Genomic DNA, 27,583 nt, shown 5'->3' with positions numbered 1-27,583 from the left:
AGCGTCCCACTGCTTTTCCGGATAGGACCATGATACCCATTCTAGGGCTTTAGCTTACAGGGTTAGTAGAAGCAGAGTGGGAAGAGACAACAAAAAAAACTTGCATTTATATAGCGCCCTTCAAGCCGGGTAGCGTCCCAGAGCACTTATTCCTTGCCCCTAGTGCCCTCCAAATTCTGCCAATGAACCAGACTGGCTGGTCTGTCATTAGCACCATGGACCCAACTGCTCAGGAAATGGACGAGAGACTGCCACAGAGCATTGACATGATTCTGACATTTTGTCATAACATTTGTCTTCTCGGGAGAGAGCTAAGCTTACCTCACCCTCTCCAAGAAATATAATCACTAGTTAGATGGTTATTTGATATCCGACAAGTGCAGGTTTGAACCCTCAAGAGATGGAGCTTCCCTGTGAGCTTCCTTGTGAACACAGCTCAAGCATAAAACAGTTGAGAGCATTGCCACCACTCGCTCTGGTCCTAATCTATGTGCATCAAATAATAATATGGTCACTCAATCCACGACTGTTTTTGGGACATTGTTGTGCGCGATTTCTTGCCATGTTTCGCCCACAAGATATAAAGTTAATTCACTTTACTGGATATTCTGTGAAGCGCTTTGAGGCGTCTCGGAAATGTGATAAGGCGCTATATCAAATGCAAGGACTGTTATTATAGTTTGCTGCTAGGAGATCATAATGCTAATGAATGCATGGAGAGATTTTTGTTTTTTTTAAAAAATCTGTTTGCGAAAAAAACAAATGCTTAACCATTCAGGAATATTCTGGGCATCAAATAACCACTCCCAGTGATTTAATCATGGCTCATTTGAAGAGGAAAAAGTGACACCCTTCAATTTAGCACAGAAAAGGATATTTGTACAGTTAGCAAGTGAGAGGCATAATAATAATCATCTTTGCATTTGATATAGCGCCTTATCATGTCTTGTCTCAAAGCGCTTCACAGATTATACTGTAAAGTGGACTGACTGTATATTTAGTGAGTGAATCGTGGCAGCCAATTGCACGCAGCAGCGTCCCACAAACAGTGATAGGCACACAGCCGAAACATTTTTAAAAAATACACCGCTGTTAAATTAGGAACTCATTGATCATAAACCATAGAAAAGGACCAAGAAACCACAAAGCTCTGAAAAAAAGTACAAAAGAAAATTAAAAGCTGTCACAAGCACTTAGAAATTATAAATGTTTGCTCTGTTTCAAAGAGTTCAGTCTTGAGAGAGAGAGAGAGAGAGAGAGAAAGGTTAGAGAACAAAGTACTTGATAACAATGTGAATGCTGCCAGAACACAAACTCCTGTTCTGAGTAATACCAGATCTGACATTGGAGAATCAAGAAGGAAGGAACATAGATTGTGTGCAAATAAATAATACTCGGTGCAAAAGATCATACAGGGTTGAAAAAAAATCCCCCTCCTCTCGTGGAGGTGCCGATTCCTGCAATTAAGATACAATTCCGCTCATGCCGGATGCCATTTAGCGCCCAGCTCAAGTAGCCTTGCTTGATGCACGAGTCCAGACAATGAATTCAACTACAATAATAATAATAATGTTCCTTATCATGTCATAGTGACAGTCAATTCACTGTACAGTAAATTCTGTGAAGCGCTTTGAAACGTCTCGAAGACATGATTAGGTGCGAAATCAAACGCAAGGATTATTATACCCATCTCAACACGCTTCGCAGGACACACTGTAAAGTGGATCGACTGCGGATTTTGTGGACGAAACGCGGCAGTTAGCTGTCCCGCACAGCCTTATTGTCACGACATTATTGCAGCAAGAGCACAGTAGCAGTGCCACATAAAGCGCTTCACAGCATTTTTACTTTAAAATGGACAGCGAGCGCCCTGCCTGTTGAGACAAGACAGAACGCTGTGAGCGGCAACAGTAGCACCAGCCAGTTCCATTGACATGATTCTACCTGAGCGCTTGATAAACAGGAGAAGCCATAAGTTATTTAAAAAACACACACGCCATCGTGGGAATGTTTTTCTTCCCGAGTAGATGTTTCAAACACCCTCCTACACCTTGAGGGCCGTAGGCATTGCCGTCACACATGGTGACATACTAACCTGCTTTCAGGGCTATGTTGCCCCACACACCAGAACACGCACAAATCAGAGACATTTATCAGTTCGCTTTTCTGGGGGTAATAATCCTTTACAAAATATTTTAAGGAAATTTGAGCAACGTTTGGTCTCCCGATCCTCGAGTGTTTGTGGGGACGCTGCTGTGCGCAATTGGCTGATGCGTTTCACCCACAAAATATACAGTCAATTCACTTTACATTATATTCTGTGAAGTGCCTTGGGACGTCTGGAAGACTAAGGCACGATATCTAATGCAAAGATTATCATGATTCAGAAACATGGCGACATTGTAGGTGCGAATCAACACTTTCCTGATCTTTTTGTAACTGTGCCAATTTGAACTAAAAGCAATTCCCCTTCAATGAGGACCTCTGTACAGTTACATACAAAATATCATTCGTAGAGCATGTGCCTTTAATTAATTGAGGTTCAGATCACCATCAAGTTGAAAGTAGGTCAAAGTATACATTTACATTCTAACTAGCATGAAGCAACAAAAAAATTACAATTAAATATCTTCCAACGATTCATATTTATAAATATTCCATTTAATTTAATGTTTACAAGCTAAAAGGAACATTTGAGCATTCTTATAGATTAATTTAAGCTGTTCCTGCTACAACTATTGCCAGGAAGTGAGCAGCTAAAGACTACTGACTGACTGACTACCTGATCTTATAACTTATTGAGCTTTGTAAAGCCAGTTACAATGGTCTGGACAGATGCATAGCTGATCCAAGCAAAGAATTATGAACATTACCACTCCCGCATTATAGAAATTCTGACCCAAGTACAAAATTCCGCTTCTAATATTATGTAAAAAATCCTGAGCCAAGTACAGTAGAGGATTGCAATGTACTGTTTCCTTTTAAATAGAGGTCTCGATCTGAACAGAAGTGGGGAAGCTCAGTCCCTGGAAAAGTAGTTAGGATTCAGCCAGAATACGACCAGCTGTAGGATATCAAAGTTTTCCATGGGATTTCTGAGATGAGATGTTTGGCATACGGGAAGATAGAACAAACATTCCTCTTGCAGAATGTTGAACTGGCTCCAGCCATCTTGGATCCAATGGCTATTTTGCCCATTCATGGTTGTTTATCTCACTCTTATTTATTTTTTTGAGTGAGTGAGCCCACGAGAGAACTCAGCGCATTTCTAAAGATAAAATATAGGCTGACTTTTACTTTTGTAGAGGAGGGAGGGAGGGAGGAAAGGAACGGAGGGGTGGGAAGGGAGAGAGAAAAAGAAAGGAAGAACAGAAAACAACAATATCTGGAGGAGTGTCTACGAGTCGGGAAGTATTTAGACTTCAATTATGCATTTCCACGCATTTCAGGAGAGATTTCATGTTTTGTTTTGCGAGAAAAACAATCCTTCTTTTAAAAAAAAGTATTCTCCGTATCAATGAGGTACTCGCAAAGCTCCAGTTGGCATATTGGAAACCAAAGGGATTGGAAATTCCTGTTCATCAGTGATTGGGATCCTCGCCCAGTTTTGGATGATGAGGAGGGCAGTTGGTTTTGCTATCGTCTCTGAAACCCTGCGGTGTGCAGTGTGGTTAGCTCTGGCTGTCCCAGCCCCTGGTTTGCTGTTGCAGTCTGTATGGGAAGCTGCATTGTGTAGGTGTAGCCAGGGCTCAGGTAGTGGGAACAATGTGGGTAGAGATGTTCGTAGGTAGGGTAATGCGTGTACAGAGCCCCGCTGGAATCCAGGTACGGGTTTGGGGCAAGACCAGGCCGGGCTGCAGAACAGTCTGTGGCATCAGGCACTGGGTGGCCACCCTGTAACAGGAGCAAAATAATGATGATTAACCTTCCGAGTGTTGTTAGTCTTTCTCTGGCTTTTAAACATGCATTTTTTTTTGGGAACTCCATCCCCCAGTCCATTTGTCTTGCTCCCTCCCTTGCCTCCTTCAACGCACGTCTCAAGACTCTCCTCTTCGGCCATCTCCTCCCCTACTCTCCCTACCCTCCACCCACCTTGGTCCCAATCTGGAATCGTTGCTTCCTGTTAAATTCTTTCACCAAAGTGAGCTCGGAGAAGGTCACAGAAACAGGGAGGTGCTGGGGTGTGAATAGATTTACAGGCAATGATGAGGTACTTGAAATCAATCAATCCGTTAGGAGACAGAGAGCCACTTATTATTACTTGGCTATTATAGGAATAATTATTATTATTATTCATTTGGAGGCCATTATACTGTCTCTGTTTGAAATAACTCAATAGGTGCTCAAAGAAAAAAATAATAATTTGGTCACTCCATCCACGGACTGTCTGTGGGGACGCTGCTGTGCGCAATTGGCTGCTGCATTTCTCCCGCAAAAATACAATTAATTTACGGTATATTCTGTGAAGCGCTTTGAGGTGTCCCGAAGATGTGATAAGGCGCTATAAATGCAAGGATTATTATTATTATAATAAAGAACAACTTGTAAACTTACTCATACGGTCTTTGCAGCAGAGCCGAGTGAACTTGTTGCAAACCGAGAAGCCCACCTGGTATTAAAAGTAAAGAAACAATTTCAATAAAATGTTGAGATGGTGGCGAGTATATTGCCCAGTACAGAGGTCAGTCTGTAATTATCCTATTCGGTCATTATTAAGTTTGGTTTAATGCCTGTCATTGACGACCACTTCCTAAACCTTTCATCCTTTCCGTATTTGGATGCTGGATCCATTCACATTTCCAAGACTGAGGTGGATAGATATTTTTCAAGTCAGGGTATTAAGGGATACAGGATAAGGGCAGGTAATTGGACTTGAGGTACAGATCAGCCATGATCTTATAGATTGGTGGAACAGGCTCGAGGGGCTCAATGGCCTCCTCATGTTTCTATGTTCTGGGTTTTCTCTGACTCAGGATCTGATGTTGGGGGATTTAGGACAATCGAAAGGACTTGTTGAGACCACATACCTGAATGTACTGTCCGTGGTTTCGCCCCGAGATAAGCCAGGTTCACGTTGGTTTTCCTTCCGTCGATGATGGGATTGGGGTCTTTACAAGCTCGCTCTGCGGCTGCCCAGTCTGCCATGGTGACCTGCAATTCAAAGCCACATAATCAGTTATTGGAGTTAACTCAGCTCACAGTTTGTAATAATAATCATAATAATCCTTGCATTTGCTATTGCTCCTTATCACCTCGCTGACATGTGGGCAATTTACATGCGCAGCTGACATTCAAATGTGTAACTCTCAATTTAATTTGCATATTCTTAAACTTGGCGATGGGTGTTTGTATGTGGCCTGACCTAAAAAAACATGAATCACCACCCAAAGCTACTATCTCAACTGAGATCAGCCAACTCCGAGCAGAACTGGTCTGTTTTTAACCAAATGACAGCACCCATAGTTTTAACGTTAGAAGACTTTTCTGAAAATAGCAGCTTCGGAAAGCATGTATTCAAGCAGGAGTTGAGAACGCAGCAAGAAGATTAAGATCACTATATTGTCGTGGGTGGAGGTCCATAGTTTAAGATACGCTTATCAATTGATAGGTAATGGGAGTGAGCAACGGTAAAGTCCATTTGTTTGGGGGCAGGGCAGAGCTAAAGTTGTGGGAGGGGAGGGGAAGTAAGAACAGGTTCATTTAGTTTCTCTCTAAGTGCCTCTACTCAACCGATGAATGAACTGCACAGAAATACATTTGTGAACTGGATTCCCCTCAGGATGTGGTGAGGAGGTGACAGGTTTTGCAAAGAACAAAGATATCAGCAGATTCAGTAACTACTCACAGAAATAACAGACAGGAAGAAAAAAACACACTTCCATCACTAGGTGATAAGTCCAATAAAATTACATTTATATTCGGTAATACCTTTCACGTTGGGATCATGTTTCACAGCTGCTTGGTTGCTGAGGTTGGGGAGGGCGGGGGCGAAGTGAGCTGGGTGGGAGATGACCAAAAGAGCAACGAAAAAAACAGTCACCACACTTTATAGTATATTCTGTGAAGACCTTTGAGAGGTCTCAATGAGGCGATAAGGTGCTATATCAAAGGATTATTTTTACTATTGCTATTACTTAACCCTCGATATTGCGCAAGCATTTTAGTTTTTCGTAGAAACCTGCATTTATTCTTAAAAATCCAAGACAATAATTTCACCAACTCAAGAGCTACCAGAGAGAGTTTGGTGGCTCAGTCGGCGAAGCCATTTTTCCAGGTTTCCAGACTTATTGTTGCAGACCGTTGAGTTCACCAAGCTAATCATAGTGTCGGTAGAGTTTAATTGACCTTTTGAGGCCCAGGGAGGAAGCGAGGATCCAGGCGGTGATCTGTCCTTGCAACGCTATCCTGTGACACATTTGTTCAGAGGAGAGGTTTATGTGATACTGGAGGGTGATTTTATTAGTTGTTACTAGCTGTACCGACCCGTTGCTTGCAACCAAAGGATCCGATCTGGAATGTAGGTTTGTGTAGTTATGGCTGAGGTTCAGGAAAACTTTGGTTTTGAACGCCGCTATATCATGTCCAATGGTCCCACAACCTTCGGGGATCTCAATTTGGCCACAGCGCATGCAAGGCACGGCACCACTGGGAGTCAACGCGGCCACCAGTACATGCAACTGCCATACATGTGTGATGAGCTTGTTTAGGTCAAAGCTCATCAACGTTAGGAGATTCCTGAAAACAAATATGCCCAATGGATTCCTAGATGCAAGACCTTTCCAATGAGGTATAAATTATGTCTCTACATCAATCGCTTATTGAGATTTTGGCTGATATACATACATACATACATTGTCGTTATATTAGTATAGACAATAATAATCATCTATCTTGGTGTTCAATATGCTTTTATCCACCGTCAAAATGTCTTAAAAGAATTCACAGCATTTACTGCCAAATGTAGTGTCTGTGCATTTGAAAGCAAACACAGTGACCAGTTTGCACACAGTAATGTTCCACAAACAGCCATGAAGTGAATAACCAATTTTATCTGGGGATTGTTGGTTAGGACACTGGGAGAAACTCCTTTCTCTTTTAAATAGTGCCACGGGATCTTTGATGCCCACCTGAACAGGCAGACTGGAACCTCGGTTTAATGTCTCACCTGAAGGCAGCACCTCAGATGATGCAGTGCTCCACCCAGTGTCCGCCTAGACTATGAGCTCAAAGTCCTAACATTGGACTTGAACATACACGATCGTCTGACTCAGGCAAGAGTGCAACCAACTGAGCCAGACTGACACCTGGAATTGCCAAACAGTACCCAGGCAGTGTACCCCAGCACAATCTAACTCCCAAGAGAGGAAGGAAGAAAAGTATCTATCAGAAAACAGAACAGACATCAGCTTGGGAGATCGTCTGGCAATAAAGAAAATCACCGGCCACTCTTTCTGCCTCAATCAAGTCTTTATCATGTTGAAGCCACAAAAGGAAGTGAGATCTACCTAAGGTTATGTAGATATGCAATTGTTACAATCACATCTCCCTCCTACACAGATCAAACTGCTGCGGCAGGCAGGCTAGTGACAGCCAGAGCAACCCGCTTCATTTGGAAATCACATCAGTGGCCAAGTCTAGGCCTGTAAACCAAACCAGTGGGAACTGCTTCAAATCAGACCCAGGACAAGCCTCTTTCTTACAGCTTGTTGTTGTTTTGCAGCGACTTTCAACACTTCTGATGCTGTTTCAGGGTCACAGCAGAAGAGGATCCAACTGCGAGGACGTGAAAGCCTTGCCACACGGCCCGAGCCAAAGAACAAGTGGATTTGCCATCGAGCTCCAATAGGGCAGAGAGAGCATTGCCTTCCATAAGAACGGGTGCATTGTTCCCCACAGGTGGCTTCCAGCAGCAAGAGAAACCGGTTTAGGATCCTGGACAATCCTGGAACTTCACACCGTGATTTGGATCATTGCTGTACTGATGAGAATGGCTGTTAATGCCGTTTACAACAAAAACTTGCATTCATATAGCGCCCTCCGCGCGGGGTAGAGTCCCCAGGCACTTGAGTCTGACTCCCAGCCAGGGGGTGGGGAGGGTGGGTGGGGAGAGAGGGTGGGAGGTGACCGTAAACACGATCCAAAAGGAAGGTCTTCAGGCAGGATTTGAAAGTGGGGAGAAGGGAGGGAGCAAAGTGGAAGGATTGAGTGAGAGAGTTCCAGAGTTTCGGGGCATAGTGGCTGATGCACCCCTGAGGGTAGAGAGTGCACATTCCACTCCAAACAATCAACCTCTGGGATTTCCACATGTAGAAGGGAAGCACGGAAATCTCAGCTTGGTTTGGATACTCAACGGTGATGGGGCTCTGTGTGGGTCAGACACCCAGCTGGCAAAAAAAACCTCAGCTTCAAGTTACGTTATCAGCTGAGACATTGGTGACCTTCAGTTAGCTTCACGAGACGGAGACACAATATCTATAAGGAACATTGGAAATCTTACAAACAGGAAATGCTCATTTACCCCCAAATTAGCCTCCACATCATCATCATCATCATAAGAATAAATAATCCTTGCATTTGATATTTGACCTTATCATAACTTCAAGACGTCTCAAAGTGCTTCACGGAATATACTGTAAAGTGAATTGACTATATTTTGTGGGCGAAATATCCCTTAATATCCACTTTCTGGGCTCCAATTAGGTGCAGGCCATGTCTAATGTGGCAATAATACAACAATAATAATGATGTGTGGCAGAGTTCGAGGAATTAGGGGGAAGCTTTAAAACTGCTACAGAGCCCAACTGAGTCAAAGGTTCCTTATAGATATTGCATCTTCCACCCAGGAAGCGAACTGACGGACATCCAACGGCTCAGCTGATAAAGCTAACGAGAAGCTGATTTTTGTTTCGGGAGTCTGACACGTGCGGAAATCCATCACCACGCCGAAAGAGTATTTTCCCCAAGCGGTTCGGTTTCCAAGTTGCCATGTTTTTTTTTTCTTCTGGCTGGCTGCGGAAACGCTCCGATCTCTGCCGAAAATCCGTTCACATGAATAACGCCCTGCGTTAACGTCCCGCCCTCCAAACCAGAAAAAAACATGGCGTCCCATCTCACGGCAGTACACGGTGTGTGTGTGTGTGTGTGCGCATTATTTACTTTGCTGGCCTGGCAAAGTACCACGCTACCGTGGCGCGTGCTCAAAGCCTCACGTCACATCCAGTGGCTGGTTGGCTTCCTCCTCATGGTGATACGGCGTCAACCACAAAGCATGAAAGGTGGACATAGCCAAGAATGGCCACTTGGGCTGAGTGAGGGCTGACTACTGGGTACCCTCACCAAGCGAGGCAATAACCCGAATAATCCTCGCAACCAATGCAGCGCCTTATCACGTCTCCGCGACGTCTCAAAGCGCTTCGCCGTAAAGTGAATTGACTGCGTATTTTATTATAGAGAAAGGTACTTCTTTGGGAGGGGTGGGGGGGGAGGAGGGGTGGGTGGGTGGGTGGTGATGAGTGGAAGGGGGGAGCAGTTTCCCCACTTGGTCAACCTCTGGGTCCATATTTCGTGAGCGAAACGTACCCGGGGAGGACCAGAAAGTGGGAAACATTGCCCCCCCCCTCCCCAAACAAAAATATACCTTTTCTCTCTAAAGATAATAACAATACGAATACCTGCCATACACCCACAGGAATAGAGGAAGTACATATTTTTTGGTGGGGGGAGAGAGAGTGGGGGGGGGAGAGAGTGGGGGGAGTGAGTGGAGGGGAGTGGGGGGGAGTGAGTGGGGGATTGAGTGGGGGGAGAGTGTGGGGGGAGAGAGTGGAGGGGGAGAGAGCGGAGGGGGGAGAGAGCGGAGGGGGAGTGAGTGGAGGGGGAGAGTGGGGGGGGAGAGAGCGGAGGGGGGAGTGAGTGGAGGGGAGTGGGGGGGAGTGAGTGGGGGGAGAGAGTGGGGAGAGAGTGGGGGAGGAGAGAGGGGGGGGAGAGTGGGGGGAGAGAGTGGGGGAGAGAGTGGGGGAGGAGAGAGAGGGAGAGAGTGGGGGAGAGAGTGGGGGGGAGAGAGTGGGAGGGAGAGAGTGGGGGAGAGTGGGGGGGAGAGTGGGGGGGGGGAGAGTGGGGAGAGAGTGTGGGGGGAGAGTGGGGAGAGAGTGGAGGGAGTGAGTGCAAAAGGAAAAGGACCACTTGCGTTTCGTAACGTGGGTTCGTATCAGAGGTACTCACAAAGCCATAGCCTCGGGATCTCCCGGTCAGTCGGTCGGTGATCACCGCCGCCTCCTCGATGTCCCCGAAACGCTGGAAATACCGTCGGAGGGAGAGTTCGTTGCTGTGATACGGTAAACCCCCCACAAAGAGTTTGCGGAACACCCGGTCCTTGTTCATCACTGACACCGGGAGAGGGGGGGAGAGGGAGAGAGAGGGGGAGAGAGAAAGGAAGGAGGAGAGAGAGAGAAAGAGAGGGGGAGGAGGGGGTGTGGGGGTTGGAGGGTGGGGGGGGGTGGAGGGGGTTGGAGGGGGTGGGGGGTGTGGAGGAGGGGGTTGGGGGGTGTGGAGGAGGGGGTTGGGGGGTGTGGAGGAGGGGGTTGGGGGGTGTGGAGGAGGGGGTTGGGGGTGTGGAGGAGGGGGTTGGGGGGTGTGGAGGAGGGGGTTGGGGGGGGGAGGGGGTTGGGGGTGTGGAGGAGGGGGTTGGGGGGTGGGGGGGTGGTGGGAGGAGGGGGTTGGGGGGAGGAAGAAGGAGCAAAAAAAATACAAAGAGACACCAGAGCTCTGAGAGAGGGCAGAACACAGAGAGCGAAATGCAACTCTCTGTGCGGAGGGCGGAAGACAATGACGTAATTGCAAAGTTTAAAGGGAGGTTTTAATTAATATTATTAATAGAGACTATTTTTTTTCACTCTCTCTCTCTCTCTCTCTCCCCCTCTCCTCTCCTCCTCTCTCTCCCCCAACACGTGAAAATCTCCCCTTTGTGTGTAAATGAATGGGGAGAGGAGGAGTGTGTGACAAGACGGGCTCTGGAGGGGGGGGTTAGGAGAGGGAGGGGGGGGGGGTCGGAGAGCTGAGGTGTGTGGCTACTCACTTGCAGGATTGGGCCAGTGAGTGTGTGAGAGAGTGAGTGACAGCTCTGTGTGTGTGAGAGCTCTATCTGTGTGAGAGCTCTGTGAGTGTGAGCTCTGTGTGTGAGCTCTGTGTGAGTGTTGTGTGTGCTCTCTGTGTGTGTGAGTGAGCTCTGTGTGTGTGTGAGTGTGAGCTCTGTGTGTGAGTGAGTGTGAACTCTGTGTGTGTGTGTGTGTGAGCTGTGTGTGTGAGTGAGTGTGAGCTCTGTGTGTGTGTGAGCTGTGTGTGTTTGAGTGTGAGCTCTGTGTGTGTGTGAGTGTGAGCTCTGTGTGTGTGTGTGTGAGCTGTGTGTGAGTGTGAGCTGTGTGTGTGTGAGTGACTGTGAGCTGTGTGTGTGTGAGTGAGTGTGAGCTCTGTGTGTGTGTGTGTGAGTGAGTGTGAGCTCTGTGAGTGAGTGTGAGCTGTGTGTGTGTGAGTGTGAGCTCTGTGTGTGTGTGTGAGTGAGTGTGAGCTCTGTGAGTGAGTGTGAGCTGTGTGTGTGTGAGTGAGTGTGAGCTCTGTGTGTGAATGAGTGTGAGCTGTGTGTGAGTGAGTGTGAGCTGTGTGTGTGTGAGTGAGTGTGAGCTCTGTGTGTGTGAGTGAGTGTGAGCTCTGTGTGTGTGAGTGAGTGTGAGCTCTGTGAGTGAGTGTGAGCTCTGTGTGTGTGAGTGAGTGTGAGCTCTGTGTGTGTGAGTGAGTGTGAGCTCTGTGAGTGAGTGTGAGCTCTGTGTGTGAATGAGTGTGAGCTGTGTGTGAGTGAGTGTGAGCTCTGTGTGTGAGTGAGTGTGAGCTGTGTGTGTGTGAGTGTGAGCTCTGTGAGTGTTTCCCTTTGTTTCTCTCTCTGTTGCTTTTGTTTCTTTGTCACATTCACAATGTATCCAGAAGACCCGGAGGGCGGGGCTTAATGCGCACGTCCCCCCCTCGCTCCCTGATTGGTCCCCAGCCCGTCACTCTTCCTCCCCTGGCACACGCCTCCCGCCCCTCGCTCCCTGATTGGTCCCCAGCCCGTCACTCTTCTTCCCCAGGCACACGCCCCCCGCCCCTCGCTCCCTGATTGGTCCCCAACCGTCACTTTCTTCCCCAGGCACACGCCCGCCTCGCTCCTGATTGGTCCCCAGCCCGTCACTCTTCCTCCCCTGGCACACGCCCCCCGCCCCTCGCTCCCTGATTGGTCCCCAGCCCGTCACTCTTCCTCCCCAGGCACACGCCCCCCGCCCCTCGCTCCCTGATTGGTCCCCAGCCCGTCACTCTTCCTCCCCAGGCCACGCCCCCCCGCCCCTCGCTCTCTGATTGGTCCCCAGCCCGTCACTCTTCCACCCTGGCACACGCCCCTCGCTCTCTGATTGGTTCCCAGCCCGTCACTCTTCCTCCCCAGGCACACGCCCCTCGCTCCCTGATTGGTCCCCAGGTCGCCACACCCACCCACCCTGGCACATGTCCCGCCCCTCCATCTCCTATTGGCTGTTCACGTTGTCAATCACTTGCGATGGAACAATAGTGAGACTTTATTGCATTTGATTCACATTTATACACTCACTCACTCACTCACTCACATATATATATATATATATATATATAAATCCAACTCAATCATCTATTTAATGTACCTGGACTTTTTTTTTTGGGGGTGGGGGGCGGCTGAGATATTTATCGCAATTGTTTTTGTGGGGGGAATGGGCGGATTTGAAATAGGGAGGAGGAGGGGGGTGGGTGTGTGTGGGGGGGAGAAGTGTGTGCGGTGGATACTGTGGACAGGTGTCGCCCTCTCGTGAAGAACATAAGCGTAAACATAAGCGTTAAAAAAAAAAGACGTGCAATTTGATGCAGCGCCTGATCACGTCTTCGAGGCGTCTCCAAGCGCTTCCCAGGAATATGTTGTAAAGCGCACGTTATATTCTGTGGGCGGCCCAACTGCGCACAGCGGAGGCCCACGAGCAGTCGTGGACTGAGTGACCAATTCATTATTACTTGCCCCCCAGCAGCCACAATTGACTCGTGCCATGATCCTATTCAGTCGGGTGTCGCCAATCCTCTGGTCAAATGATTACAGTGAATAAAGAGCAAGAGAACAACACTTGATTCCGGGTGTGTCTCGGGTGTGTGTGGGTTGGGGGGGTGAGCGCGTGTCATTGGGCAGCAATGAAGGCAAGGGAATCTACGTTGATTGTTCTCCCAGAGACCTGAGTTCAATTCCAGGCAGAGGGCGAAACCTTGGGCAAGTTTCCTTACTCCACACAGCCTAATAATAATCCCTCCAAAACAAAACAATAATAAATTGGTCATTTTCAATCTACGACTGTTTGTGGGACATTGCTGTGCGCAATTGGCTGCCGCGTTCGCCCACAAATATACAGTCAATTCACTTTACAGTGTGTTCTGTGAAGCGCTTTGGGACGTCCTCCCGACGTGAAAAGCGCTATATCAAATGCAAGGATTATTATTATTATTATTCCCGTTTCCTGGTACAGGGGATTGAGGCCGATTGGAACTCCGCACTCCCATGTTGGCTCACTTCAACAACAACTTGCACTTATCTAATGTCGTTCATGCAGGGTAGCATCCCAGAGCATTTCAGCACGGAACAGCGATTGGACTGAGGGCACTCCGGTAAAGCACTCTGAGACAATTTGACATAAGCCACTAAAATAAACACAAGTTCTTTCTTTCAACCTCCACAAAACTCGTGTATCATTTTTTTTTCTGCCTTCGAATTGGGTTTTATTGCAGACGTGCAGGATGTTTCTTTGTTTCACGCCTTTGTTAAAAAAAATGTCACAGAGGGAATCTAATTTGCAAATCAGATGCTAAATTGCTAAATTGAAACTTCCCATTGGGGGAAGAAGTGCGTTTCTTTTTGCACATTGACACCTTTTGGAAATCACAATTAGGTAATTTCAAATAGCAAATTATCCTGCGTTTAATGTTCAGAAGTGTAAATCAGATTTCACACGTTGAATCTGGTTGGGAATATTATTGCAAATTATATACGGATATTCAGTGACAGAGAGGCTGACTTACGCAAAATGAAACCAAGGAGTTTATTTGTGATTCTTTAACTTGTACGGTAGGATATTTTGAATCCTATTTAGGTTCTGTCATTTGAACACGTATTTATTTATTAACTGAATGAATGTTATTTTACAGGCAGTTTGTCACATCAACACAGAACTAAACTACCAGCTGATGAATTGTCTTAAAGTGGAATGAATCAATCACAGCTGAAAGTTGTTTGATGCTTGATTCTGACAAAGGGACTTTTTGCCTTCATCAATGAACGGAAGGAAAGTATGATGATTTCCAGTTAGCAACACTCCACAGAGACTGCTAGGATTGGATGTTATGGACAGCAAAGCCCCAGCGGGAAAGATTCAGGGCATTAGGAATGAGTCCAGGTATCTTCACCCACTCTACAGTTTGAGAAGTAGAAGGAGCTTTTTGCCCTTTAAGAAGAGAGCGGAGAAAGATTGTTATTAACATGATGATGTTTCTCACTAAGAGTTGCACAAGTTCCGTAGACACTCGCTCGTATTCCTGTGTTACCTTGGTTTAGTGTCATTTGTTCTGTGTAATCTTTGACACTGAGTGCTGTCGGGCTATGAAACTCACAGGGAGAGAATGTCACAGCTGAAGCAAATTCTGTCATTAACTGATAATTGGCCCTTACAGCAGAGCTCACGGTGATTGTGATCAACAGCAGGAACCTGACTGACTGTTTCTCTCCCTGGTTCCGAAGCCCAGAGATCCTGTGAAAAGTTGAGACGTCTCAATGACGTGATAAGGTGCTACATCAAATGCAAGGATTACTATTATTATATATATTATTAGTATAATTACAGTTCCCACTTTGGCTCAACTCAAAACACTAAACTATTGTGGGAGCTCACATAGAGAAACTTTATTTTCACCAACCTCGGAACTCTGACAGGACTCTGGTATTTGCAAAGACAGAAACCAGATCCTGTGAATTACATTTGCTTGTATTATTTTCTCTCTCTCTCTCTCTCTCTCTCTCTCTTGCCTCATGCAGGAGTGAACATTCATGAACTTTGCTATCAGACCTATACATTTATTTCTTTTCCTGTGGGATTCAATCCATGATTAGACTTGCTTGTTCGTTATTGGAAATGGGGGCAGCACTTTACACTGTGCCTTTCCTTCCTGTGTGTTGCTCCTTTATGGTTAGGCCAGGTCCAGCTGACGGCACTTGATTGGAGACAGCTCGTGGTGGGGTGTGCGGTTGAAACCGTCCACCTTTGAGACGTATTTCTCGGGGGGAGTGATTAACTTTCTTCTCACATCCATGCTCTGATTATCCAGACACAGGGAGTGGGATTTGAAGCCAATATCCGCTTGGACTCTTGCTAGTTGTTTGTATGAAGCATCTAGAGCATCTCTAAAGCACAGGAATGAGAATTATCATCAATATAAACCTTTACTCTCAGATGGAGACATTTGTCCCTCCACGTCTCACCCTGCCTGCCCCACCTTCAGCCTTTCTGACCCCATCCTTTGGAACTCCACCCAACAATACCTTCGCCTCGCTTCCTGTCTTGCCTCTTTCAAGGCTCCCATCTCAAAACTCTCCACTTCAATTGTGCCTGTGGACGCCCTCCATCCCTCCTAAGAACATAAGAATTAGGAGCAGGAGTAGGCCATTCGGCCCCTCGAGCCTGTGCCCCGCCATTCGATAAGATCATGGCTGATCTTCAGACCTAACTCTAATTACCGCCCTATCCCATATCCCCTAATTCCGCTATTTTTAAAAAATCTATCACTCCTGATCCCAATCCCCAGCTCGGGTGCACATTCTTGCCTGTCCAGAGCTTTCGGACGTCCTCACGACGGGAAAGGCTCTGTGTAAATGTCATTTGTTGTTGTTGTTGTTCTGCTGCACCTCCCCCACTGGAGTTAGCCCCATTCTCCTACTCTTTCCCCAAACCATTTAGTATTTTTCTTCCAGAGTCTGTACCATTCTCCTTCAATAGCTGTCATTAGAATAGGGCAGATTTTGGTACCTATTCTACTGTCTACTTAGTAGGAATTGCGTGAATTGATTTGACTGCTTCTGGGTGAGAGAGGGTAAGTTTCTCTGGAGATAAGGAGAGTTTACGTACTGAGCCTGTGCCAGCTTCTGTTTGAGTGCAGAGATCGTTCCCTCCAGTTGGTGAACCTCATCGGTCAGCCCGTACTGAACCTGCAGAGAAAGATAAAACCTTACTCACATTGTGGAAATTGGGCATTTTTATCAATTGACTTGCTCGCAACCATCTGCAGAGATAAACACAGTCTCTCAGTTTTATTACACGTTAAACAGGAATGAAATATTCAGACTATATGAGGGTATAAGGTCTGTTTTTTATTTGATGCTTTGCCTCTAAACTTTTTTTTAAAATAGTTTTATTAAAATAAATGTATTCTCTCCAATTGCGCTGGTGGAAGCAACTGAACCAACTGATGTACACTTCAGGAGTTTACAATTTCATTTTCACTTCAATGCCTGAGATTTATTTTAATCCTAGTAATAACAATCCTTGCATTTGATATAGCGCCTTATTGTGTCTCCGGGAAGTCTCAAAGCGCTTAATAGAATATAGTGTGAAGTGGAGTGACTGTGTTTTGTGGGCAAAACTCTGCAGCCAATTGCACACAGCTGTGTCCCACAAACAGTCGTGGATTGAGTGACCAAATTATTCATTTATTTATTTTGAAGCGATCATTACCCCCAAAAAAGCGATCTACCAATCGACTAACAACCGGGTTCCTTTTTACTGCTCGGCAAATAGAGGCATGTGTGTGTGTGTGTGTGTGTGTGGAGTAAGGAAGCTTGCCTAAAGTATTGTCCTGTCTGGGAATCGAACCCGAGTCCTCTCGGCTGAGAGGTGAGCGCTCTAACCACTATGCTACAGGAAAACGTGATAGCTGAGTCTCTTCTCACCTCATCCCTACACAGGTCGGCGTGGGATCTGTAGGTGCGAGTCTCCAGTCTGGTGTGCGCCAACTTCAACGGAGCAGCTTTAGCTCGAAGGTCTGCTTCCAGACGCCGGATTTCTTCTTCCAGATCTGCAATCTCCTCCAGGAGCTGAGCGAGGGAGGTGAGAGGTTACAGCCAACAACCACTCCACCGACATTCGTACTGAATCTCTTGGCACTTTACCAATAACAGAACTTGTCTTTCGAGCGTTTAATGGATGGATGTTATACTAGAGTCAGGTGTGATAAGTCCTGAGTACGTTTTCCAACAACCTGATTCAGTATTAAATCTAACCACAGCCCTGGTTCAGGAAGAGTTAATAATGTCTCTGAAGTGATTACGAGAATAATGATATTTCCTAATACCTGTTCAAAGGAATACACGTCAGAGAAGAGTATTCCTTTGAACAGGTATTAGGAGACATATGTTTATAAAAAGCTAATATTAAAAATAAATGGTATAATTATTGTTATTAACCGGAACATTACATTCTTCTCCTGCCACCGCAGCTCAGTCAGCGCCTGTTCAAACTCGTGGATTCTCTTCCTGAAGGCAAACTCCGTAGCCACCCGCTGTGCCTCCACTTCATTATCCGTCTGTAATGGCAAAATTAAACAAATAGGAATCTGGGGCGATTCTGATTATAGGTTCTACTGAGGCTGTACCTACTAAGGTTGACTATGTTTCTGTGTTGTGATGGCTGTGACTTGGTTATAATCCTTGCAATAAAATCATTAGCAATCAGTCATCTTGATTCCTGCTATAAGAACATAAGAGTTTGCTAGACAAAAGAAGACCAAGGTCCATCCAGTTCGCCTTCCACCCTTCCCAGTAGTTGCATACACGCGACATGTCCCAAACCATCTACTGTCTAGAACTATAAACTGCAGCTGTTTAAAATGGAAGGCTTTGGGTTTATAATGGGACTTACAAAGCCGATGGTGGCCGCGATGGCTTCACGGAGAGCAGTGGAAGCTTCCATCTCTGCCTCCGCGCGGTCCTTGTTGTAGCGGCTGAACTGGTCCCATTGCTGCACTGTGGTGGAGCTGTCGTCACAGCACAGAAACATAGTCAACATTTCTGCTCACATGACAATACAAAATTTCATGTCGGAAGCTGGTGATAACACCGTGATAAGGCGCTGTATCAAATCCAAGGATGATCGTTATTGGTTTGATCGGGCCAAAAATGGGAACATTAAAACAATTTTTTTTTCAAAAAACATACTATTTTGGAGTCAAATTGGGGTTTAAAATGAATGGCCTGATGCCATAGCCATCCTGACGGTCTATGGGGATTTAACTATCAGTCTCTAAATACACAAAAATATATAGCCCACAAATTATACAGTCAATTCACCCCACAACATATTATGTGAAGCAGTTTGAGATGTCTCAATGACGTGGTAAGGTGCTATGTCAAAATGCAAGGATTGTTATTATTTATTAATTATTATCAGTGAGACAAGTGAGGTTGGGTTAGCATTAAACTCATTGCTGCTTTTGCTGCTGAACGAGAGAGACCTCTGCTGAAGAGCGTGTGTAAGAACAGCAAGGGCTGCCTATCTGCACCGTCTCATGAGGAAGTGCTCACTCAGGCCACAGAAGGCTGTTGCTGCTTGTGTAACTGAACCACAGCACAAACCTCCGCATCTGGGGAGGATGTGGGAGAAAACGTCATCCACCGAATGAATTCCTTCCAAACAGACTACTGTCACGGGCCTGTCACTGGGTGTCACACAGGCTGACTCCATGCGCTGTTCAGGCCACGATCGTGTGACCCGAGATAAAATTGGGGTCAATCATTTCATGGCTGTTTGTGAGACCTTGCTGTGTACAAATCGGTTGCTGTATTCGCCTACAAAATACACAGCCACAACACTGAGATGTGCCCGATGTGTATCAAACACAAGGAATTGGCCTATCGTACAGCGCCCTCGACTGGCTCAATTGTTTTATCAGAACATTTTACCCTCCTCCCCACCAAAGTTTAAATATCAATGTCAAATTAAATATCAAATACTGAAGATGTTACACATTCAAGACTGTGGTGGGTGGATATTTGCTAGGCCAGGGTATCAAGGGATATGGGGCAAGGGTGGGTAATTGCAATTGAGACACAGATCAGCCACAATCTTATAGAATGGCAGAACAGCCTCGAAGGGCTAAATGGCCTGTTCCTATGTTTCGATGTCGGATTTGGAAACAAATCAAGGTCTTTCTCACCCGGGGGGGATCCGCAGGGGGTTTGGTTTGAATGAGATGTTCGGGGAATTGTTGTTGAGTGACAGACAGACTTCATCAATGTTCAAAGCTTCTCTCTTATTGCGGAGATCGAAATTCAGCTGCTGACGAGCCTCCTGCAACAGACTGGGGAGAAAATAATAAAGATGGCAAACGTGCTCTGTATAACATAGCTCCTGATAACCTACCCCCAAAACATTATTAGCATTTCAATGTAGCTATTGTACACAGTACATACTGTATAGCATTATAAGAGAAGATGTGATAAGGCACTATATCAAATATAAGGATTATTATTATCACTGAGCCTTTCACTGCATTATCTGCCTCTATAGGTCTCAATGTGCCTCATGTCACAGATACAAACATAAATTAAACCCTCATCTCCAAAAGATCTACAGAAAATGTAGTCTACATTCCTGTTACTGCTGCTGGAATTAAAGAGACCAAAGCTCCAACTCAACATGAAATGCTTCAATGGCAACCTGGTGGCACCCTGAAACCTGTAACCATTAAAGATCCCCTGATACTGTTTGAAATCAAAAGGGAATTTCTCTTGGTGTAATGGCCAACAATTCTCCCAGATAAATTGGTCTTCACTTCAAAGCTAACTGTAGGACATTGCTGTCTTATAAACAGTCATTGTTCTTCACAGGAACTGGCTGTGAAGTGCTTTAACAAGTTTCTATGTTGTAGGTACAACATCAAGTGCAAGGCTTATTGAGTTAAACGGGGCATTGGTACTGGTTTGTACCTACCAAAGCTGTTCAAAGGCCTCACTGATTTTCTGCTGAAGAGCTTTCTTTGATCCGTTAATCACTTCCACCTCTTTCAGCAGCTCTTCGTGCACTGAGTCAGTCACCAGATCAATGTCTTGACGACCTTCCCTCAACGTCAGGTTCTCAATCGAAACATCCAGGTTAAGATTCTTGGCCTCCAGGGCCCGTTCTGCCTCCTCCTTACTCTGGGACAGGTAGCACAAGCAGCAAAGTAAATGGATTATATATAGTACAGGACACTGAATCTCCCATTGCCTGCACTTCCTCGGTTCGCCCACAAAATACACAGTCACTGAATTTCAATATAAAATTAACATCACGGTATCATTAAGATAAATTTTTCCCACAAAATATAGTCAATTCACTTTACAGTATATTCTATGAAGCATTTTGAGACATCTCGAAGACTTGATAAGGCGCTGTATATCAAATGCAAGGATTATTATTATTACTACCCACACATATTGTTATCTTGGTGCCGTTTTCAAAACAGAAACTTGAGCACGAAAAAAAAAAACTTACTTTAGTTAAAGCATCAATCTCGGCATTGATATCACAGAGACAAATTTCTAAAAGTTCTTTCCATCTGTCCACCGCGTCTATCCGCTCAGCAAGTCTTGTGTTGTTGTCTTCCTGATCCCATTTAGTCTACAACAAGGAAAAGATATTCAGGTCTCAGACTTGACGAAGTTGCGGAATCGATAAGCAAATTACTCTGAATTGCCTGGGACCGGTAGCAGAACCGGACACAGAGAAACTATTTCCTCTGGTGGGGGCACGATCTTAAAATTAGAGCGAGACCATTTAGGAGTGAAATCTGGAAGCAAGTTTTTACCGAAATGGTAGTGGAATATATGAGAGAAATCTGGAACTCTCTCCCCCAGAAGGCTGTGGATGCCGAACCCATTCAAATTTTCAAGACTGAGGTAGATAGATATTTGTTTTAGGGAGGAGATGAGCGCGATGGGCTTACGGAGCCTGGGGTCAGAGAGGATACAAGCCGCAAAGCTCTTGATGTTCATCTGATCCTCCCGATGCCTTGGGACATCCTCCCGGCTTGAACGGCGTGACAGAAGTGTGATTGGTTGTTAACCCCTTACCTGGTTGTTGGTTTCATTCCGCAAGGCCCTGGCTTCCTGGCGGATCTCATGGGACATGTAACGCTGCCTCTCTGAATTGGTCGAGATCTGGTTGTTGTTGGTGAACCAATCGGGAACAGAATACCTCTGAGCTGACTTCAAACTCAGAGTGGCCATTTTTGGTTGCAAAGTGTAGCTGCGGAAAAATGACAAGATTTGGTGAGAGAAATAACACAGGACTTTCCCTCCCCCTCCACCCCACCCCCCCCCCCCCCACCCCACCCAGCCCCTCACCCCCCCTATCCCCCACCCCCTCACACCCCCAACCCCTCACCCCCCCAGCCCCTCACCCCCCCAGCCCTCACCCCCCCAGCCCCTCACTCCCCCCAGCCCCCACCCCCCAGCCCCTCACCCCCCCACCCCCCCCCAGCCCCTCACCCCCCCAGCCCCCCCAGCCCCTCACCCCCCCCCCCCCCCACCCCCACCCCCTCCTCTCCGTGAAATAATCCATTTATTTTCAGCATCTTTGACAACAGCAATGTAAAGGCACTCTCAGCCTTTGACACAGCGGGGAGTGGGCGGGAGGGCGGGCGGAGGCGAAGTCAGTTGATCCACTAAATCACGGAGTCGGTTCGGGTGCAGTTCGGAGCGGTTTAAAAGAAACGCGCGACCCCGAGATTTTAATGCAAATAAATGCATCGAAACCGCCGCTGAGACAGGAAGAGAGGAGATGTGTGTGTGTGTGTGTGTCCCCTCACCCCCCCCCCGCGGGAAAGGCCTTACCGGTGGCGGTGTCGGTGTGTGGGGGTCGGTCGGTCGGTCCCTGTGAGACCCACCGGGTCGGGGCTTCTCCTCGTTGCTAAGGACGCGGCCCCGTAACCAGGTGACCGCTCCGCTCGCGCCAATCAGAGCGCGTCTCGGCGACAATGGTAACCGTGACGACCGACGGCAACAGACGGGACCCTCCCACGTGACCTCTCCCCAGAGAGCCTCTGGTCCCACCTGCAGCGACTTACACACACACACCGTATAGCGACCCAGAGCGCTTGACAGTGGCAGAGCACCGCACCCAGCCCCCCGGGGGGGGAGAGATGTCCAGAGCCGTGGTCGAAGAGTGAAGGTCTTCCGCCGCGACCCGCAGATGCCGACGTCAATGCCCTCACGCCCGGGGCATCGGTAATCGTCCACCGTCAGAGGTCACTTTCCGGCCGGAAAGCTCACCCGACCGACCCCTTGCGGTTGGTTTGGACCAAGCGAGGGGCCCGCCCGAGGGACACTATTTAAACGCAAGTTGTTGTTGACCCAACTGCACAGCGCCTTTTGGGACGTCCTCCCGACGTGAAAGGCGCTCAATAAATGGAATCTTGTCGTTGTTGTTGTTGTTGTTGTCGTTGACCGACCAGAATACAGCTGGACGCACCGGGGCAGAGAGTTTTGTCCGATTTTGTCCGGCGTCCACCTGCGACCTCGGTTTTACCCCTCACCTGAAAGGCGGTACCTCTGCCCGTGCAGCACGTCTCCAACAGCCCAGGTATGCATTTCCCAGCAGAGGTCACTGGGTAATGATCGGGTCGGTTTATTTTTTACCCTCCAGACCCCAGAAGTGCCGATGCCAAATATAGCATCACTGCAAAGTACCCCCAACTAAGATCAGATATCAGTGATCAGGAACAGACCCGGTCCTTCATGGCTTCATTAACGGAATAAACACGGATGCGTTTCAGTAGTTAAAAGTAGTGACCGACCATTATTTGTTGGAACACGAGAAATTGTGGGCTTGCCTGAACCGTAAAGTAATTGAAAACATTTATTCAAGAGTAACAAAAATGAGTACATAAAGAAAACTGACAGTACCTGCAAAACCTCAAGGATTACATGGGTGAATGCTGGCATTTGTTTGTTTTGTGTGATGCTGTGTGTTGTAGTTTTGATTTTCAATAAATATTAAGACGAGGACACATCCCTTGCAATGGCAGACCGCTGAATACTGCCTGATGGTATATTATTAACTTACAAAAGCTTGTGAGGAAGCCCTCTGGAACTATTTGTTTCTGTCTGGCTTGACACAAAGACCCGCAGGGCTGGAAACACAGACTGTGCATTAAGGCTTTCTAAACCCTTTCAGAAGGAACCCGAGGAGGATTCCTGCACCAAAAGTCAACATGACAAGATCACGATTAGGTGTTTCTTAATGGGAGAACATTTTGTTAATGCAGAAATGTACTGTGTGGCGCTGTAATTCTCCAATTTGTTTTTATATTAAAAAAAGCGGTAAAGCGCCAAACTAATGCACAGTTTGATGGTGAAGAATGATATTTTTTTTTCGCCCCCCCTATCAACTTTTGGGATCGCCTTGGTTTTTGCAGCAGGTGAGGAAGCGACAGATGGTACCCTTCCATTGCACGGTGATGATCAAAAGCGGTTTCAAATGTTTGTGATTTTTCAAAAAGTCAGCCGCACAAAAGGCGAGAGGAAATCCTGCACAGAATCACGCAGATAACTTTATTACATGTTATCATATGGCATTTTTATTGGTAGGAATTAAATTTAGTGCTTTTAGCTAAACTGTGGGGGGGGGGGGGGAAGAGCAAAATTAAATTCCCCCAAAACTATACGTGAAAAATGTACTCAAAAGCTGAAAATGTCTTAAATACTCAAAGCATTGCGAGGATTTTAAAAAGGACAATCAACATGTCTGCCCAGTCACACAAAGCCCCGGATCAGAAAGCTCCAGATTACCCAAACAGGTTGGATAACAGTTACATTTGCGGTTAACAAAATCGGACTCATACATTTGTTAAAAGGTTGGGTTGTTAGAATTTACAAATTATGAACGCGTTTACAAAAATAATTTCAGCAAAGTTCATTAAGTCTCTTGAGTACTGCAAAAGCATAAAGTAATCCACATAATCAATGCATCATCGTCAGAGATCACTTAAATTCTGGAAGGTTCTGAGGTTCTAGGTATCTATCCCAATGTACACCACACACTTTGTTTTAAAGTTGTACATTTTAAAGCTATGAAGGACATTTCTGCTGAAATATATATTTTTGGGTGGTGGGGGGGGGGGGGGGGGGCGGTGAGGAGAGAAGAGGACTCCTGAAATTTGAAGTGAACCATGCGTTCGGTCTGCTTGAATTAAAATTCAGGTCCGAACCCGACTGTCCAGCGTTCTGGGACGTCTTTCCGAAGTGTAATTTGTTGTCGAATTGTAAATCCGAATTGTCTACCAATTTGTTATCAACTTAAAAAACAAAAAGACCCAAGTTTAACAAAGGGTCAACGTGGACGATGAATGCCGTAGTTTAAGCAAGACCCACCCCACCCAGGAACCCTGGTTGCTTGAAGCCAACACTGAAGGTTTGGCTGAACAAATGATCGCAAACTTTCCAAATAATTGCAAACTTCCAGTACTCAAGAGGGCTAATACAGAGGTTATCTCGTGGGAAGTCAGCATTGAGAGGTAACCATTCTCCCAGCCTGATGTGAGAGTTGGAAACAGGTACATGAAGCATACACAACAGGACAGTTTACCCCTCCTCCTCCCACCACCCAGGCAAGAACCTTCCCACCATTCAAGTCTTACTTGTGATCTCCAGATCTCATTGTTCCTTAGGGAGTTCTTTCTGATGATACCAATCGTCAGAGCAAAATTATTTTGTACTCTGTTTCTCCGCATTAGGTCTATCTGCCCTGTGATATAATTGAAAGGAGTTCTATTGCCATTCGATTTATACCTCAGGAAGAATTGCAGACACTAATTAGATTTGCGTTGCTTTTTAAAACCAGGTGAGGACTTGCAACGAAGGCAGCGAGGATTCATTACGATGTCATCGCTCTGCTGGAGAGGGGCGGAGATGCTATAACACACTGTGGCATGGAGTGATAAGGTGCAAGTGCTGGCCAACACCACCCCTATATACAGCAAAGTCTCAAACTCAGCCATTATTTTGGGAGGATTGTGCAGCCGGAGGGAGATCAGGCACTTCCCCGCAGAAAGCCAGCCGGGAAATCGCCTGACACCTGCAGTAATAATCCCTTCAAAATAAAAATAATAATAAATAATAATTTGGTCACTCAATCCACGACTGTTTGTGGGGACGCTGCTGTGCGCGATTGGCTGCCGCGTTTCGCCCACAAAATACACAGAACAATTAACTTGACAGTATATTCTGTGAAGCGCTTGGAGACGTCTCGAAGACGTGATAAGGCTCTTCTCCTGGGACGTTACCCTGTGTGAAGGGCGCAATATTAAATGCAAGTTTTTGTAAGGCGCTATATCAAATGCAAGAATTATTATTATTTATTATCAAAAGGCAGAAGAACCACCATCCTTTTGGCCAAGGGAACAGTGTCTGAGTTACGGAGAGCGAGACGTACGTTGCCTAAATTCTCCGTTACAGCAGAGTGGCTATAGCATGACATCATAAAGAAAGTGCTGTTCAATTGCAGTGGAACTAAATAAACTCGTCTCTGTGAAGATATAAAGCGAGAGATAGGTAGAGGGGCAATTAATCCTCTCGCGTCTCAGTAATAATTCTTCAATTCCCGGGAACACAACAAAACCACACTGCGTGCATCGGGCAAAGAAAATATTCCTTCATATACAAGCATTTGATTTTAGTAACTGGTACCAACGCTGAACTGTTCAAGGATGCAAAAAGGTCAACTTTTTTTTATATCATTAGTTATAAAAAATTAGAAAAAAATCTTACACTGCCTGAAACCCTTCTGAGGTTACTTTGGATGACTTCTTGTGTGTTGCCATTGTTTGGCCATTTGGAGCGAGAGAGTGTTGAAAACAAAGCAATATACATGATAATTGATTAGTAGACAAAAATATTGATCAATGGCCTTCATCATGTACCTTCCAACCCACAAGCCACCTCACAAGGGGCTGACCTGTAGCTTGCACTTGCTGATCGTATCAGTGTTCAAATGGTTTCTGATGGCTATCAATGCTGGTTCACCTCTTCACTTTACAGTATATTCCATGAAGCGCTTTGAGACATCTCAAAGACGTGGTAAGGCGCTGTATCAAATGCAAGGATTATTATCAGTATATTCTGTTCCAATTATTACACACTCTCAGTGGAGTTCATCTGAAGTGTAGGATATTATGCATTGACGTTGTGAATGTTCTTTTTCCAATCCATTTTGAACGTGGGAAAGAATGAACCTAATGCAAGCTCTATAATGAAGGCCCAAGATCTAAAAACAAAACAAGTAACCTCAGCAAGTACAATAACAGGTACAACATCCACAAGACATTATACAACACACGCCTCTATGATAATTTCAGATTCACACGTCTCATCTGAGGAAAAAGGCAACAAGCGATAAGAGGCCCTCCCTCTAAAAGTCTGATTGCAAAACAGTAATGCATAACATGTTACATTGCAGTGCGCTAAACATTAGTAATAAATAAGAGTTAACTTTCAGAAATAACCACAAAATAAAGGCTCATTTTTTTTCCATTAAAAATCCAAATCGATAACTGCTATTAAGACAATTTTTGAACATTTTTCTTTAAAGTGTATTGTCAAGCATGTGCAGCAGATATAATGTAACCGAAAGCAGTATTTTCTTTATGCAGCATACAAAGGTTACTGAGGTGTAGTGTTTTTATCCTAAGCTTCCTTAAAAAGGAACGCTCACCATACACAACCACCAATTCCACTCGATTTCCCCTCAGGGGCTCTTCCTCTCCAGCTAAGAGCTAACTATGCAAGCCACAGACTTATTCAGAAGATGGGACACCAATGGCGAGGTGTGCTGGGCCAACATGAGGTTCACTTGCTGGGTGACAAGACACAGAGGTGGTTAATTTTACACCCCCTACTCCTTCCTCTCCAGGGCGCACACTCCCTGATCACAAAGTGAGGCTGGCGGCTATGTGTCAGGGAGTGTTAGGACTCAAACCTCCATCCACAGTGTTGTGAACAGTAAGATTTTAAAAAAATAAATAAATCCCTCTTCGTAAAATTCTCGAATAACAAAACATTGTTCCGTACTCTCCTCTTGAGCGATGGGTAATGTACAAGTAGACTTTTCACTGTTCAGTTAAAAATTTCTTTATTACGTCTCATTATTTCTTTCCCAGCTCCAATTTAGAATCCCACAAGCAATGAATTGAGGGAGTTGGGGTGGTGGGGGGTGGAGAGAATTCTCACTGGAAAGAATATGCCATTGACCTGCCTAAATTACCCTTCACACTAGATACTTGAATACAAATGGCTAATAAGCTTCATGTATTGTACCTCAAAGTGGTCACATTTTGGGATGCAGGGAAGATGCTCTCACTACCGTTAATAAATTTTTTGTTCCAAGTCAACCCAGCCACGATGTGACTCAAGCTCTCAAAAAGTCTTTTAACTATTCACGTCTGCAAACAAAAAAGAAAGTCAAAACATTTTAGCACC

The 27,583-nt window shown here is 45.8% G+C and overlaps 2 protein-coding genes across 2 annotated transcripts; both read right to left on the bottom strand.

Annotated features, from left to right (window-relative positions):
• Positions 1-2,509: 2,509 nt before the first annotated feature.
• LOC103188705 (RNA-binding protein 38-like) lies at positions 2,510-10,418 on the bottom strand. The gene is made up of 4 exons (XM_042338799.1): positions 10,219-10,418; positions 5,028-5,151; positions 4,555-4,609; positions 2,510-3,894 (listed from the first exon to the last, which is right to left on the bottom strand). Exons 1-4 carry the CDS (start codon positions 10,375-10,377, stop codon positions 3,750-3,752), a joined length of 483 nt encoding a protein of 160 aa, XP_042194733.1. The 5' UTR covers positions 10,378-10,418; the 3' UTR covers positions 2,510-3,749.
• A 3,763-nt stretch (positions 10,419-14,181) lies between these two features.
• On the bottom strand, positions 14,182-21,982 carry tekt2 (tektin 2 (testicular)). Its single transcript, XM_007908749.2, has 10 exons — positions 21,944-21,982; positions 21,182-21,356; positions 20,604-20,729; positions 20,061-20,266; positions 19,285-19,428; positions 17,991-18,105; positions 17,548-17,655; positions 17,024-17,167; positions 16,203-16,282; positions 14,182-15,481 (listed from the first exon to the last, which is right to left on the bottom strand). Exons 2-10 carry the CDS (start codon positions 21,335-21,337, stop codon positions 15,268-15,270), a joined length of 1,293 nt encoding a protein of 430 aa, XP_007906940.1. The 5' UTR covers positions 21,338-21,356; positions 21,944-21,982; the 3' UTR covers positions 14,182-15,267.
• Between the last annotated feature and the right edge of the window lie 5,601 nt (positions 21,983-27,583).

This window comes from Callorhinchus milii, unplaced genomic scaffold (assembly GCF_018977255.1).
Source record: "Callorhinchus milii isolate IMCB2004 unplaced genomic scaffold, IMCB_Cmil_1.0 Scaffold10, whole genome shotgun sequence".
NCBI lineage: Eukaryota > Metazoa > Chordata > Chondrichthyes > Chimaeriformes > Callorhinchidae > Callorhinchus > Callorhinchus milii.
Note: the sequence above shows the minus strand (reverse complement) of the source record. Positions and strands in the feature narration are given on the sequence as shown.